The sequence below is a fragment of the Lactuca serriola genome, chromosome 8, assembly GCF_051521515.1.
Source record: "Lactuca serriola cultivar US96UC23 chromosome 8, Lser_US96UC23_V15, whole genome shotgun sequence".
Lineage (NCBI taxonomy): Eukaryota > Viridiplantae > Streptophyta > Magnoliopsida > Asterales > Asteraceae > Lactuca > Lactuca serriola.
In genome coordinates this window covers 65,298,503-65,315,356 of record NC_136415.1, presented here as the reverse complement: position 1 = coordinate 65,315,356, position 16,854 = coordinate 65,298,503, and the positions used below count along the sequence as shown (strand labels likewise).

The 16,854-nt window shown below is 32.5% G+C and overlaps 1 protein-coding gene and 1 long non-coding RNA gene across 3 annotated transcripts; one reads left to right on the top strand and one right to left on the bottom strand.

Moving 5' to 3' along the window:
- Nucleotides 1-964: 964 nt before the first annotated feature.
- LOC145069048 (uncharacterized) lies at nt 965-4,325 on the top strand. Of its 2 annotated transcripts, XR_013689248.1 has the most exons (3): nt 990-1,140; nt 1,214-1,384; nt 3,809-4,325. It is a non-coding gene; the product is annotated as an uncharacterized LOC145069048 (long non-coding RNA). The 2 variants fall into 2 exon arrangements; XR_013689247.1 differs by having other exon boundaries at nt 965-1,384.
- Nucleotides 4,326-11,995: 7,670 nt separating this feature from the next.
- Nucleotides 11,996-15,910, bottom strand: LOC145065942 (pectinesterase-like). Its single transcript, XM_079013060.1, has 2 exons — nt 14,942-15,910; nt 11,996-12,937 (listed from the first exon to the last, which is right to left on the bottom strand). The coding sequence occupies exons 1-2, from the start codon at nt 15,858-15,860 to the stop codon at nt 12,246-12,248; spliced, it is 1,611 nt and encodes a 536-aa protein (XP_078869186.1). The 5' UTR covers nt 15,861-15,910; the 3' UTR covers nt 11,996-12,245.
- Between the last annotated feature and the right edge of the window lie 944 nt (nt 15,911-16,854).

Here is a 16,854-nt window from a genome sequence, read left to right as displayed (position 1 = left end):
GTTACAGTGACACCAATTTTCAAATAGATCGAGACAACTTTTGTTCGCAGTCTGGCTGGGTATTCTTACTGAATGGAGGAACGGTTACTTGAAAAAGTTCCAAGCAAGACACATTGGATGATTCCACATGCGAGTCTGAGTATATTGTGGCAAGCGAAGCATCAAATGAAGTGGCTTGGCTGAAGAACTTTATTGGAGATCCAGAGTCGTTCCAACTATTCAGGAGCCCATGGAACTATTTTGTGATTTGAGTATTTGAGAAACTACTTTGGCCACATATATAACATTAAATAAAGTGTACATAACGAAATATAAATTACTAACTCATGATTTGCCTTACGACAACTTTTCATCACAGATGTCAAGTAGAACAAAAATGAGATGGAGCTTTCCGCTAAATGCCATATACTTTCAAGTTAACAATCTTATATTAAAATCTAAATTTACTTTAAGAGATATGATAATTCCATATTATAGAATTACTTAGGGCCATGTCGTCGATCAATGTGCAAACGTTACTAATCATGCACAAAGCACTATTTCATCAAGATCAATGCATGTTATGATGTTTTGATCGAGACTTTTAACAACCAATATGTTTAAGATGCCATCTCCAAGACTTGGAATTTCTTACCATATTAGCTATGTATGTATATTTTTACAAACATTTATAATGATGCATGAAATACCAAATTTACTTTCTACGCAGCAGACAAAACTTACCTAACCTAGTATATATAAGTAAAGCCTATGGCGTAAAATTTAAGAAAAATGGTTTTTTTGATGATTTCTAGAGATTTTCTAATGCTTTTGATGATTTTTCACGAGCTTGACACCTAGCAATTCAATAATGAAACTCATCAAACTTTAAAAAATAATATAAATTTTTTGAGGACTCTTAAATCTTAATTGATATTTTGGGCTTCCTCTGTTGACCCAAACTATTGGGTTTATGGATCCATTTACTCACCCATCTTCATATTTTCTATTAAGCCCTTGCCAAAAATCAATTTCATATGCTATCAGGTCGAAACCCTAATCTCTCTGGAAAAACTATTGCATCTTCTTCCAATTCAGGTTCTTAATCAACATGATTCATATGCTTACATGGATTTTGGAGCACTATGATCGAATGCTAAGGTAATTTTTGCGTTTCTTCATCGGAAAGTGATACGATTGTTTGTCTTTGGACTTCCCTTTGTCGGTTTTGCAGGTATTACAAACTGGAGTCGGAAATCGCACATGCACTTCAGCCTCTCATCTTCATTTTCTTGCTTTCTTCTTCTGATTCTTGATGATCATTCCCAAAATCGAAAAGAAAAAAAAATAGAAACATTAAATCGCAGTTGGTTAACCACGAAACCGATGAAGATGATGATTCGAGGTAAAATCTCTTTTAAAGCATCTTAATAATTCAAGGTTTTAATTTTTAACTATGTTGAACATGGAAATAACTGTTTTGAAATTGGGATCATTATCTTAGACTCTAAAGCATCCAAATTTGTTTCTAAGTTCACTTAGAATCTTGATTTTTTGAAGTAAAATGGGAACATAGTTGATGAATTTTGTTGCAAGGGAAAATAATATGCTCCATTTTTATAATAGTTGTGTTAAAGCTATCAGAATTACGTTATAGTCGAAGGCGAGTATTATTATAATATTTTGATTTGAGTTTTCAGTGATTATCTTATACATAATTTAACTCTCAAGTTTAGTGTCTGTTTCTTAAATCTATATATACACATCTTGTTTTGATATGGTTTTTACTTTTTAGGTTTAATTTCATGGGAAAAGGAATGCTAGAAATAAATAAACTCTCGATGCCATTACTTTTGGTTAATTGAATGCATATTTTCTTTTGCCATTTTGTGTATTTTCAAAGTAACGAATTGAAAAAAAAGTAACGAATTTTACTAATCTTGATGAAATTTTTTAATCTGAATCAAGTCTCCTAATGCTCAGATTCCAAGATTGTTGAAAGTACAATTGAAAAGTTTTGATCAGTATGAACAATTTTCCGATTACATCTTTGCAGGATCAAGAATCTTTATATCCATAATCAGCCCAACAAATGAATTCCAGGCAATCGGAAAATTTTAAGACAAAGTGTTTTTTTATTTAAATATTAAAAAAAGCTTTATAAATCCAACCCAATAGTTTTTGAATCATACACAAAAAAGCCCTTTGTTGTGACTTTTAATTACAATTTTGATTTAACTTCAAACTAATATTGATTTCTTTCATATAAGCAACCTCAAAATCGGTGTTGAGATTGATGTGATTGAAGGGGTTGAAATTGTACCTTTTGAAGAGCAATTGATTTTATTATTATTATTATTATTATTATTATTATTATTTTGCGTCATGTACTTTAGAGCAACCATGTTTCTATTTTTTGTTAATTTTTTCTTGTGACCTATAATCATGACACTATAAAGAAAACAAAATATATTACCAACATCTCATAATAGCATTGTGCTTTCTAGAAATGACCAAAATACAAAATACCAACATATCAAAACTTTAACCAAACTACGTCCTACACAATATTGCATATACATTATAGCATTATATTTTTTTCATTTTTCCATTATAACACTGTACTATACTAAACTAACAATTACCAACATATCATTATAGCATACTACTTTACAAATTAAGGTATTGATGATTATAGCATCTTACTTTTTTTCCCCATTATAACATTGTAATTTTAAAATACACTTAAACTAACAATTACTGTGATTGTGGTAGTGGCTGTGTTAGTGGTTGTTCCTGATTGTACATAGATACAACCTTAGAAGGTTCACGCTCGATGCCTCTGGCCACGTTGATAACCTAATATTCTTTCAAAATATTTTTTAAATCCTTTAGTGTTATACCCCTTGCTTTAGAAGAAGCTTGAGTTTGTTGATTGATCTCTTGGAGTAAAAGATTCCGTATTTTCAAAAAATGATAAACATCATAAAATTAGATTGCTAAATACCCCTTGACGATACAAACACTTATATGAAACTACAAATTAACCATTTAGGTATTGTTGCTCGACTACTGGGCTACTAAATACCCTTTGACGATCGGTATTAGGCTTACGAATTGCTTTGAGTCGAGTGATGTCTTATTTAACATTAAAAATTAGATTAATTATACTTTAAATAAACAGTTAAATATATCGTAACTTACTTCTTTGAAATATGCATTGTTATACAAGCACGATCCTCTTTTGTTTACAACTTGTTGTTGTGCACAGACTCCTTTGTTTGATGCTGAGCGCTTTATAAATTTGTGTGTTTGAAAATGTTCGACTGCATGCGCTCAGTTTTCACGTGACATACCCTTGAGGGGGGGAGGGGGTTGGATAATGCCCTTAGGATATCTGCAAGTCTTCCGACATTCTAAAAATAAGTATGCGCTTTACTTTTCCGGCCTCTGTAAATTTTTTGTAGAGTCGCATCAATGCTCCGCAACAACTGCACACACTTGTGATCCAAGTTAACCTTATCCAAATCAAAATTTCTCTATAAATACAAAAAAGTTAGTTAATTAAATACTAATTACAACTAAACTTAAAATGTTATTTAAGTTACCTTTAGATGCACGACTTTGGCATTCCTTAAAGTAGGGGAAACATTGTCCGAATCAGATACACTAAAAGGGACGTTCTCCCATATATACATCCTAATATCATGTGTAAATGATATTTCTATATTTATACACATTTTTAGGAAACATTTTAATACATTTTATTTAATATTTTGGTTATATGCAAATATATATAGTACTTATTGAATTAAATTGTATTTTGTAGCCAATAAAAACACTCTTGAAGAATAGGGGCCAGAATTGACAAGAATTGGAACTTTGGAGGATGGAAGCTTAAAAGAAGAAAATTCCAGCGAAAAACCCAAATCACGACCTGGCCATCAAAATCACGATGTGGAGTGAGTATTCTGAAAGATAAAAACGCGGGAAGTCAGAATCTTTGCCCGATAAGGATTGTACCCAAGTCATGCCATCACATCCTTGTTCACGTCGTGGAGCACGGAATTTTCAAAACTATAAATACTCCTTCATTGTTACGTTTTGAGGAGACTTTTTTGAAAGGTTTTTGGAGAGTTTTTTTGGAAGAGAATTATTCTGAGAAACCGAATTTAAAGTCTAGAAAGTGCACAAAACATCATTGGAAGGAGAATTGCTTGGAGATCGAGAGATAGACCTCTTCTTTTTGTAGGAAACGAAACTCAGGTGAAAAATGTAATTAAAAATATTAGTCACGATGTCTTATAATAAATGAATAAAAATAACTAATAAATATATCATAATAAGATTTACCATCCTGTTCGTGTTGTCCGTGACCAAAGCGTCCGTGACCAAAGCCTACTGGAGGTGGTGGATCCCCGACTCCATCACCTCCATGTCTTAGGCCCGTAACATCCGCCATCATATAAAAGAGTATTGCCCAACTAACCCCTATATATAGCCTACAAAATTACAAGATGTACAATATAGAAACACAATATGAATAAAATTTAACATTGCACTTTCCATTATAACATTGTACTTTCAAAAATGCATACAGATACACAAACTATTTTTTTTTTCATTTTTCTCATTATAGCATTGTACTTTCCAAATTACATACAAATACACACATATTAAGCCCTTGTACTTTACAAATTAAGTTCGTGATTATTATAACATTATACTTCACAAAATAACGGCATGCTTATTTTTTCCATTATAACATTGTACTTTACAAATACTCAAACTACATATATAATTTTTTATACATAAACATACACATATACATACATACTACTCATAGAAAACACATATACAAACATGATACATATGCATATGTAATACAAATACAAACACACACATATACATACATAATACACATACAAAATATAGATATACATACAAATGCTATATTCCATATTCGATCCCTCATGTGTTCCTATATTTCATATTTATACCAAACCATGTGACTTTATTCTTGTTAGATACGTACTATTTATTTATATAACCATGTTTTGTTTTTATTTTAGACCATTTCCAACCCACTCCTATTTTTTCTCTTAATAATGGAGTAAAAAATGAGGTAAATAGTGTTTCATCTCCAACCGTACTCCATTTTTTACCCTATTTTTAACCCCAAAAAGTATATTCCTAGTATATTATATTATTTCAACTTAGATAGATTGTCAAACACACCCCTCTATTAATTTTGTTTTAACAAATAAAAATAAATTTTATATTTTTGATTAATTAATATAATTTATTATATTTCATAATATTATAAATATTAAACATTATATTTAAATTAAATCTAATAGATAAAATAAACTATAAATGTATAAATATATAAAATTAGGGACTAAACCTGACAATTGAAATTTCATCCTCATATTTTTAGATATGAATAGTATCACCCAATATATTGGGTAATACTATTCACATCTCTAAATATGGGGGGAGAAATGGGGTAGGGTTGGAGAAGAATGAGAGAGAAAATAGAGGAAAAATGGCATTTGAGGGTGGGTTGGAGATGTTCTTAGCAAATTATGTAAACAAACAATTTTTTATATAAACTATACAATCATATTCTAAATTCATCAAATGTCTTTGTCATACTTGATAAAAAGAAGATTGATACTTATAAAAACATTCACGCTCTTCGTTGGTACCACCTTATTACAATTTTTGCCAAAAAAAAAATTGTAAATTTAGCCTAATTAAGTGGATTTTTTTTCTCAATGTAATACATAACAAACATAATATAAGATTGTCATGTTCTATTATATCATATGAAACAGACATTGCTCATATATGAAATGTAGTATTAAATTTGAAAGGAGTTTAACTCCCAACCTAAGAATTGTAGATATTCATTGATAGTGTTAGTCAACGTGAACATAAAACTCGAGGGCAAGAACAATTCACACTCTTAATACATTATTGCATACACAAAAACAAAGCAGATAAACATAAATTACTTATGTTTTATTATGATATTCACATTTGTGATATATATATATATATATATATATATATATATATATATATATATATATATATATATATATATATATATATATATATATATATAAAGAGTTTATAGAAAATCTTAAAATACACCAAAACTTATGATGATGTGAACATATATGAGGATTCAATAGGGATAGAAGAAAAGGAAACGAAAAAAAGTAGTGAAGACATCACATGGCGCCGTCGATGATAAGCTAAGTCGTCGTTGGTGATGAGGTGGACTACTGGCAGTGTACAAGTCGATGATTTTGCGAAGGTCTCGGTGGTGAGCATAGAGAACTGAGGACGAAAAGGGAAAAATCAATCCATGGGAAAGAAAGTGAGGATGAAAGGGGTCTAATGTCGTTGACTTTTAGCGACGACGTCTGATCATTAGCGGCGACACCAAATGCATTTGTTTGATGTTGACACTAAAACCTAATGTATTCTTGTAGTGAGCTCTACATTACGGCGATGAAGCTATATATTGGTTGTGGGCACTATGATTTGGCTCTATGAACCGGTGATGTCACTAGCACTAAGAGATTATTATGTGTATCTTGTTAATATTGGGTAGTTTTAATTTTTTACTATCATTTGCAAATGAAATATACCTTTTTTTTATAATTCTTTATCTCTTGGTCATATCTAAATGGTGTAGATACATTGTTATAATAGGAAAGAAATTGTATGTTACTATAATGTTTAAAGACATTTTATAATGATTTGTCTATTATGAGTTTTATTTCTTTACTTCAACCATGTGCAAGGAAAAACTCATTTGATGATCTTCATTGACAATGTATGTATTTTTGAGTAAGAAAGATTTTTCTTACTTATCTAAATATTTTCAGTAAATATGTTAGAAAAACATTCATTTGTGTAACATCTCAAAAACATGATAAAATTTTTCATGTTTAATTTAAAGGAAATCATTGTTTTCAAGCAAACCCATCTAAAAATTAAGTATTAAAATACAAATATTTCCCAAGATTCAATGTTCATAAAAACAGGAAGATGTGCACGATCATACATTCGCTTTCCCACGATCTTCTGAAGTAACTGAAACAATAAACTGCAACCATAAGCCAAAGCTTAGTAAGTTTCCCCCAAAGTACCATCACACAACATAACAAACAATGACATGTAAAAATGAGCCTTCAACCTGACTGGACCGCCTCGCAAGGCCTACAACCTATCTGACCGCTCTACAGGCCTTCGACATGACTGGACTGCCTCTTAGGGCCTACAGCCTATCTGGACCGCCTCGGGTGTCTTGGCCTTCAGTACAAGCATGACCGCCTCAAACCAACCACAATATGTCGATATATGTAACGAATAAACATAAACACATATCTAGCAAACACAGATAATCATACAGATCTACTAATCAATCATCTAACTAGCATAACACCATCTTATAAACCAGGATACATAACCTAGTGGGGCGACATTGATGCCTTCGACCCACAAATACAGTGAGAAAAACTCACCTTGCATTCCGACGAGTAGTAGAAAAGTACACAACACCGAGTACAAATCCAACACCAACTCTATCGACAACCTCAACGAGACCGGTCACCTAAACTTAGCTAATAATCCCAAAAGACCTAAATTACCCTAACTACCCTAGGTCAACCGTGGTCAAAGTCAAAATCAATCCATACTCAAAAATCCCACAATCCACTAGTTATATCATGACCCCTAATGGTCATGTCGTGACCTAATAAGTCCAAAACAGTCGAGGAATGCCATCCTCATTTCGTGAGAACGCTCTGATCAGAAGTTCTTAATGAAGCTCTTAATCCCCCTTTTGGCCAAGCAACCAAATCCATAGTGTCTTATTTACTCCAGAACATCATAAAAGTCGTGACTTTTTGGACATGCATGTCTAATGCATGTCCCAAACACCAACTAGGGAACAAAGAAGGAACACCAAAGTTCATGCAAGAGTCTTAAAACTCAATCATATTCCAGATCCAACAACTATACTACTTAATGGACACTCAAGATCCATAAAGTTGGCAATTTTATGGATTCCAAACACTACATCATCTTGTATATGAAAGATTAAGCATAAAAACATAGATCTAAGCTTCTGGACTCATAAAGCAATGAACTTGATACTCAAAAGGTCCAAAAGGTGTGAGTGTGCTTGATGGAGGGACTTGAATGCAAAAATGATGGACTAGATGCTCTTCCTCTTCTTCTCCTTATCTAAAATCACCAAAAACTAGATCAAATGTGGGTGCTAGGTTTTCAAAAGGAGAGTGCAAAGAGGTGATGGAGTGTAACATCCCGAGAATTTGGTAGGTATTCCCGAACCCTCTTCTATTATTACCTTGCCATTTATGGTCCTTGGGGTTAGAAATGAAGAGCCAAGATAAGTTTAAGGACCAAGTTTGCAAACTTGGGTAAAAAGGGAGTACGCCACGTGTACATAAGAGTACGCTAAGCGTATTAAGGTCCGCCTTAGTACGTTGGGCGTACTAATGTCTGGGTGAAACCCTAATATTTAGCGTTTGGGGCCTATATAAGCAATATAATGTGCACTAACACCTCTTTTACCTCAGCCTCCACAGATCAAAATCGTCTCTCTTAAACCCTAGCCTCCCCTTTGTGTGTTAAGCTCATTTTGATGTGTTCTTGAGTGCCTTAGGAGGAAACCATTGCATCAAAGAGTTGAAGGAAGAGACCAAGCTTGTAGATCTGAAGTTAGCTCGTGCACAAGAAGCTCCATAAGGTATAAAGTTCCAAACTTTATGCTTATATGATTAGATCTCTCCATTTTACTTTAAAAGACCCATTTCTTGTCCCAAAAACGACAAGGTGGTGTATGTTGTGTTTTGGACGAAAAGGACTGTCCTTCTAGACTCTTGAAGGGAACTTGAGTGATAAAAATGAGGTCCCATTAGCTGAAGGTGTCCCATGCATGGAAGGATAATGTCTTAATGGATTAAGACCAAACATTTATAACTTTATGGACGTCCAAAGTGATAAAGTTCACGACTTTATAGATCCTAGGCATGTTAGATCTCTAGATCTGAAGTTTGGGCTTAAGTGCTTAAGCCATTAAGCACTTAACAAGGTTTTGGCAAACTGTCCAGTACACCCAACGTAAATCCAGTATGCCCAGCGTATTGGGTCAAACACCCCGATGGTGGTCAATGTCTGATGAGTACGCCCCGCGTACCAGAGGAGTACGCCCTACGTATGTCCTCTATTGGGCCATTGGCTAACGGGCTTCGAGTACTGGGCTGTTTATGGATTATTTGGATTTGGGCCTTTGCTGGACTTTGTAAATAGGATGTTTTGGGCCAGTTGGTGGTAGTGGATCATGGGGTTAGGCCCAATAAGGAGGTTGGGTCCAATTTAGTAAATTGGGCCAAATAGTGGATTTATGCTTATGGACTTTCAAGTTAAGGACTTGGTGTGGGGCTTTGGCCCAACAAAAGGGAATGGACTTAATGAGTTATGAGGACACTTAATCATGGGAGTAATATTGGGTATTAACCTAGTATTTATTATTATGTTACAGTTCGAGATTCCCGGTGAGACAGCAGTCAGAGCTTTGCAGTATTTCAGCACTACTCGTGAGTTGAGTCACCTCACTATACTAAGGGGTCTAAGGCACCAAGGCCGGCCCATTGGATATTATATCCTAGCAATTGGTAGTATGTTGAGTATGAGTTAGTGTTGCATGATAGTTGCTATTCCAGTTAGGTAGATTTGTAGGACTACCTGTGTTATTATGTGATTATCTGTATGTGCATTAGTTGTGTTATATGCCGACATATTATGTGGGGTGGATTGAGGTGATACTGCTCCGTGCGTTAACCAACAAATCCGAGAGCATTCCAGATACGAGCTGAGGGCCATGTGGGGCATGCCAGACTCGTATTATGGGCTCGGGAGCATTCCGGTTACGAGCTGAGGGAGATTCGTACTGTGGGCTCAGCGGCAATCTAGATGTGAGCTGTGGGCCCGAAAGGCAATCCAAACTCACACTGTGGGTCTAGGGGTAATCCAGTCTGTAAAGCTGTAGACCTAGTACATGCTGTTATTTGTATATGTGTTATGTGCAGTGTATCGGTATTTTGGGAGGAACTCACTAAGCCTCGGGCTTACAATTTCAGTTTATTGTTTCAGGTACATCAGGGGGTTGCGGCAAGGCGAAAGTGTGATCGTACAACTCCTCATGTTTTGTTTATGTTTCTGGGAAAACTTTGATATTAGACTATTTTGAAAATGAATTTGTAATAACTGTTGGTTTTAAATGTTTTGAAAAGTTTTAAATTTGCTTGGATTTTTACGGGTGTTACATGGAGGCTGAGGGTGGGCTAACCCTAAGTGCTCACTTCCTTTAAATACGGAGTTAAACCTCTAAAATTAGGGTTTCCTCTCAGGCTGGTCTCACGTCGTAAGCCATAAGTGCTCACGTTGTGAGCCCCAAAGATGATGTGCGAGTTTGTTAACCTCCTCACGACATAACATACATATCTCACGTCGTGAGTAAGGCAAAACCTTTGAATTTTAGATTGACAATTGCTCACTGAATGTTACAATTTGGTAAAAAATAAAGTCGATCTATTTTTTTAAAATCCGTCAACCCGACCAATGGATGGGTATAACATTAGTTATAGTTGTGTGTAACAAATACAAACATATTTTTTACATGATTAAACATTATAAAGTCATGCTTTATTTATTTATCTTATGGAGATGTATTTTTTAAATAATGCATGCCAACATTGGGTCTTGCTTAGTTTATATATATATATATATATATATATATATATATATATATATATATATATATATGTGTGTGTGTGTGTGTGTGTGTGTGTGTGTTTCATTGAATAAAGTTCAATATTTTGTAGGAATTAAATACTAAATTTGTATGAAAAATAAAAGTATTCATAAAACAATCCAATAAACCAAGATTGTTAAGACCGGGATCTTATATATGACCGTTTCCGCTTTGCAAGATCGTGATCGTAAAATCGAATCAGATTGTAAAATCCAACCAAAAACATTTTAAAATACAAAAAATATGTAATCATCCATCTGTTAACCATCCGTTATGAATAAATACTTTAAAACATAAAAAATACATCTATAATACATTATTTAATGATAAACAATTCAAAATAATATTCTAACACAAAAAATATATTTGACTTTTTAAAAAAAATATATATATTAACGAATCCAACGATCTTACGATCCGATCCTACGATCATACTGGAAAACGATAGAAGTAAAATTGGGATCGATTTACCTAGGTGATATCGTAGGATCGTACGATCCTTTGATCATAATTGTGATTTTAACAACCATGCATTACACTACACTTTAAAAAGTTCTACTTTTTCTTTTCTTGTTTTACACGATACTTTAATAAAATTCTTGTTAAAAAAATATATGTAACAAGTCATAAAGCCTAATTTGAATTCATTTTTATTTTGAATTTGATTCCTTCCAATCCAAGCGACATTAAAATTTTACATATACAACAATATTCAATGTAAAACATATCAACATGGTAACAATATTTAATGCCATACATATCAACATCGTCTCACCAAGGTTATGAAACTTTTCTCTTTCACGGATATACTAAGTCAAGCCATCGTATTACTATAATATGTCTTAATCAGATGCAGTTAACCGGCTGTTAATTATTATATATATCAACAAGTTTTGCTCACAAAACAATTACATTAATTTGAATCATCATTAAAAAGTAGAAATCATAAAATAAACAACAGTTTATCAATGCTAGTTTTTTTTTTTTTTTTTTTAATTGTGCCAAATCACAATATCTACAAAATACAAGATAGCTTCCCTTACTCTGGTCATTAGGTAACCACGTGTCTTATGTATCAGATTCAAGTGTATATATATATATATATATATATATATATATATATATATATATATATATATATATATAAGATTTAAATTGTATTGATAGCAAAATGTACTTTGATTTCATATATTCAATGCTACAGCATAATCCATTTTCAAAATATACAAACTAGTACCAAACAAACTACAAGTAATTGACTTTTCACCCTCTATTTAGGCATTTATTACAAGTCCTTATCTTAAACATCAAGCACCAATTATCTCCCCTACATTCCTATAACTTTGAAAATGACACAACCAGTTTTTAACTTTAACCTATCAATCATTTATAGTTTTGTACACCTTCATAACCCTGCTGTATACGGCATTCCAGTCCCCGGAATCCATGAACCACCATCCAAGAAATCCCCAACCGTAAACTGCGTTGCCTCACTTGCGCTTGTGATAACATGATATCCCGGCCACTTCACTCTACCACCAGTTCCGGCACCACCCCCGGTGTTCATATATTCACCGTAGTACAGTGTACTCAAAGCAAAACTACCACTCCACGGCAGCCAACCGGCGGAGTTTATTATACTATCAAGAGAACACTTCATGAACACTGTTCTTGAGTACTGCTTCCATGGTCGACCAAGAAACGTTTTGACCGAACCCCCTGAGCCCTTTAAATCCGAAGCCGCTGTGACAGCCGAGTTGTGGATAATGATCCCAGTATTTTCATTTCGATCAGTTCGAGCTTGAGCTGTGATTGTGTTCGTTTGACCACCCATCGGCTTTCGTACGTAGATATTGCAGCTTTGGAGAACCGCAGCTGCGTTTCCGAATATGAAATCTTGTGTCCCGTATACATCGCAGTTGCGGAAGAACTGTCGTCCGGAGTATACGTATAGAGTGTCTTGGTAGCCTTTGAAAGCACATCCGTATAAGACTGATAGGTCTGACCCAGAGCGAAAAGCAACAGCTTGGTGTTTTGCGGGTCCGGCGGTGTTCTCAAACGTCATGTCTCTAGCAATGAACCCACTTCCAGAAACCGCTGGTTGACGTATCACATAGAAGAAGTCATGAAGTTTTCAGAAGAGATAATATAAAGAAAAGAAAACTTTATTTAAATGAAACTTATTGATATGGTGTTGTGTTTCGATTGAGTCTAAGTTATTGACTTAGGTTTAGAAAAATAACTTTCAAAAGTTAATATCCAAAGGATCCTACTAATTAAACATCGGAACTTTTTTATTTAAACTAAAATCTAAACACTCTGTATTTATAAATAAATTTTTTTGTTTTTGTTAAATGGAAAAACTAGGGGCTTTCAAAGACTCATCATCAATTTTTTTGCAAAATTCAAAAGATAAAAGCTATAGCTTCGTTCAAAAAAATATTCGAAAGAGCGTTGACAAAGATGTCATTAATATTGCATGGAGTGGATATATGTTCCTATTGTTTCATAAATCGAAGCATTGAAGTAAGTAATAAACTATAATATCGGAAAGACATCTAGAACTACTTGACATTTAAGTTTGCGTGTGTGTTCAATTATTAAATTAATTAATAATTAAGATAAGATCGACATTATATTTGTATCAATGATATTTGACTATTCTTTAAAAGTTATTGAAACAGTTTTTTGCAAACTATTGGAAATATGATATGATATTAGATAAAATATAACAACCTTATGAATCAAAACAAAATTATATGTAAGGATGACAGTGAACCTTTATGAAAGACATCGACACGACATAGGGGTTACTATTTTGATTAAAAAATCATGATGATAGTTGCCAAGAATATTTCACGTTTTTGTATAAAAATGAAATTTATCCATTTCATATCAACTTTAATATTACTTTTATGAAATGAATATAAATTTGCATGGATTTGTATTCAGTTTAGGTAACACTGTCCATATATATATATATATATATATATATATATATATATATATATATATATATATATATATATATATATATATATAAAGTATATATAAAGTGTGAATATGACTATAATTAATCCACCTTCGGGGATCTCTATTATTCCAAAGTCGTGAGATATATATTATTTGATTAAACATAAATTAATTAAAAAAGAAAAATAGATATGTGAAAAACAATAAGTAACGTACTCGATGAATAAACAAAATTAATCGATGTTCGTGTGTTTACGGTCGCTATCGATGATAAGTTATTCGTTTTATTCTTATATAATATAAGCGTATTTACGTCAGATACGAAGTGACATAGAACAAATTAAGTACAATGAAAAGAAAAAAAATGTTTTGGATAATACGTCTAATTATAAATATAAGTATATGATTGATATGTTTTTGTCCATTTAATATATAATCTTAAAACATATAGAACGGAAATTATTTTATAGCTTATTACTATTAAAATAAGTTTTTGTTAAGGTTAATTTGGAATTGAAAGCAATTTTTCTGTTCTTTTTGGTATTTCTTCTATTATGTAACGATATGTTATCTCATCTCAATATCATGTGATTTTCATTTGATCCTTTTAATTATATTATAAATTTTAAAACGTTATTCTATTTGACTAATTAATCAACTTTATTAAATTTACAAAATATAAATGAACAATTTTTATATACTCGAACAATATCAAACAGGACAAATGTTATAAAAAAGAGTTTAGATGGGGGTCTACAAAATATTTTAAATTAATAAGTATGGATAAATATACAATTGTAAATTAAAATAATTTTTTGAAAAAAAGTTACATAGAAAATTATATTTAAATATAGATTTATAAAAACTAAGTTATTAAAAATCCTATGTGGAAAAAAATCTTTACTATGTGATGCTCTTATGTTATGCATGGTATGGGTTGATGCATGTTTCTTTTCCTTTAGTCCATATGCTATGGTATTAAAGTCTTTCTAAATGGAATATAGAAAATTAACTACTAAATGACATGCAAAAAAATTATACCATGAGAATGATGTTTAGTTGAAAAACTCGTTAATAATTATATATGATGTGGTCAAAAAAAAAAAAATACGCCACAAGTTAACTCACCAAAGCTTGCTGAACGGAAAGTTGTGGAACCATCTTGCACATTTTTGTTGCCAGTAACAACCGTAGAACCCATGCCATCTCCAATGAACATCAAATTGCGCATTGTCTTCTTGATCTCTACATTCTCCTTGTACACACCAGCTTTCACGTGTATTACAAACCTTGAGTTTCCACTCCTAAGTTTAGGCACAGCAGCAATGGCCTCGGATATGGTCTTGTAGTTCCCAGAGCCATCTTGGGCAACCACAATATCAGCAGAGGTGCCACCCGAGGGTGTTGCAAGAAGCTTTCTATCTCTTTTTGACAACCATTTTGGGAAATCATGATTCGTTGTCATGAGTCTTCTCCCTTTTAGTTGTTTAGAAAAAGTTACATGTGATAGAGTTATGGCTTTGTTTATTGCAAGAGAGTTGCTAAGGTATTTTGAGAAGCCACTTAAAGAAGATTGAAATGTTTGAAGATGCGAAGACAAGTTGAAGTCAAGAAAACCATTTTGACATGTTTCATGATTGGTAGAGGCAGAACTAAGCCACGTTAGGATATCGTGACTATTGGTAGAACCAAGAGAACGGTTTAGTTGATAAACAGAGTCTTCATATAACTCCAAACAGTCAGCCCAAGCCGACTTAGCCCTTGGTTCAAAGGAACTCAAGTCCATAGCCAAAACAAGCTTATGTGCATGCTCGGCTTGAGCCAAAGTAGAAACAAGGGTGGCTTCACGAACTACTAATGGGGTTTCTTTACTAGTACTCTTTCCAATTAAGGAAGTGCAAATTTCGGGATGAGGGGTTTGACTGCACAATGAAAAGGTGGCGGTAGGAGTAGCACCATGAACAACTCCAAAAGGAGTGAACACGGTTAGAATATGAAGAAAAGTGATGAACCCGAAAGCAAAGTAAGAGTTGATGATTTTAGCCATTTTTTAGCAGCTATTAAACTTGTTAAAAAACTGTTTTAAGATATGGAAGTTAACAAAAGAGAGGGTTTCTTTATATAGGCTACAAATATCGCACTCAATGCCATGGGCCATGCATGATGCTTGCGCATATAAAGAATCTATGGACTAAAGGCATGCAGCTTTCTACCTAATCAATTTTCAAGTATCTAATTACCCTTTTGTGACAAATTTTTAGCTCTATCTAGATAATTTCTAATTAACTTTTTGACATTAAACTCTTAACCATTTATTAATAATTCTCCTACTTATAACTCGAGAAGACTATGGTAAAAACCTTTCCTTTTGTCTACGCCTTTGCAACTCATCTAGCAGCCAGTGTTTGACTTCTATGAAACCATTGTAAGCGACTTTGCCTGCACTTAAAACCAATTGGAAAAGGTTGGCTCAATATTCCATTATCCAACAAGAAAACAACAATTATTTGTAGTTGCAAACAAACGTTGCTTTGCTTTCTTTACTACATACACACAATTATATATATATATATATATATATATATATATATATATATATATATATATATATATATATATATATATATATATATATATATATATATATATATATATATATCAAGTAAGAAATTTTTTTTGGTATAAACGTAAGAAATTTTTTTTTTCGACTTATTTTTTTGGCAAACAAAACAAATCCTTCTTAATAAATGAAGGGTTTTTTGTCACATGTCAATCTCTCATGAGTTTTGACACTTATCATTTTGTGGTATTTTTGAAGTAAATATTATCTATTTGTCAATTTTTGGTTTGTTACAATTTTTAAAATTAAAGTCATATACTTATATATGTAAAGTATTAAATATCATATATATGATATTAAATTGCAATAAATACGTTTATTCCATTGTTATTTTAAAATTGTACATTAAAAAATATTTTCTATTTACACTTTAATTTAATGTTTAATTTTTTTTTTAAATCAACCCGGGTCTCACATCTAG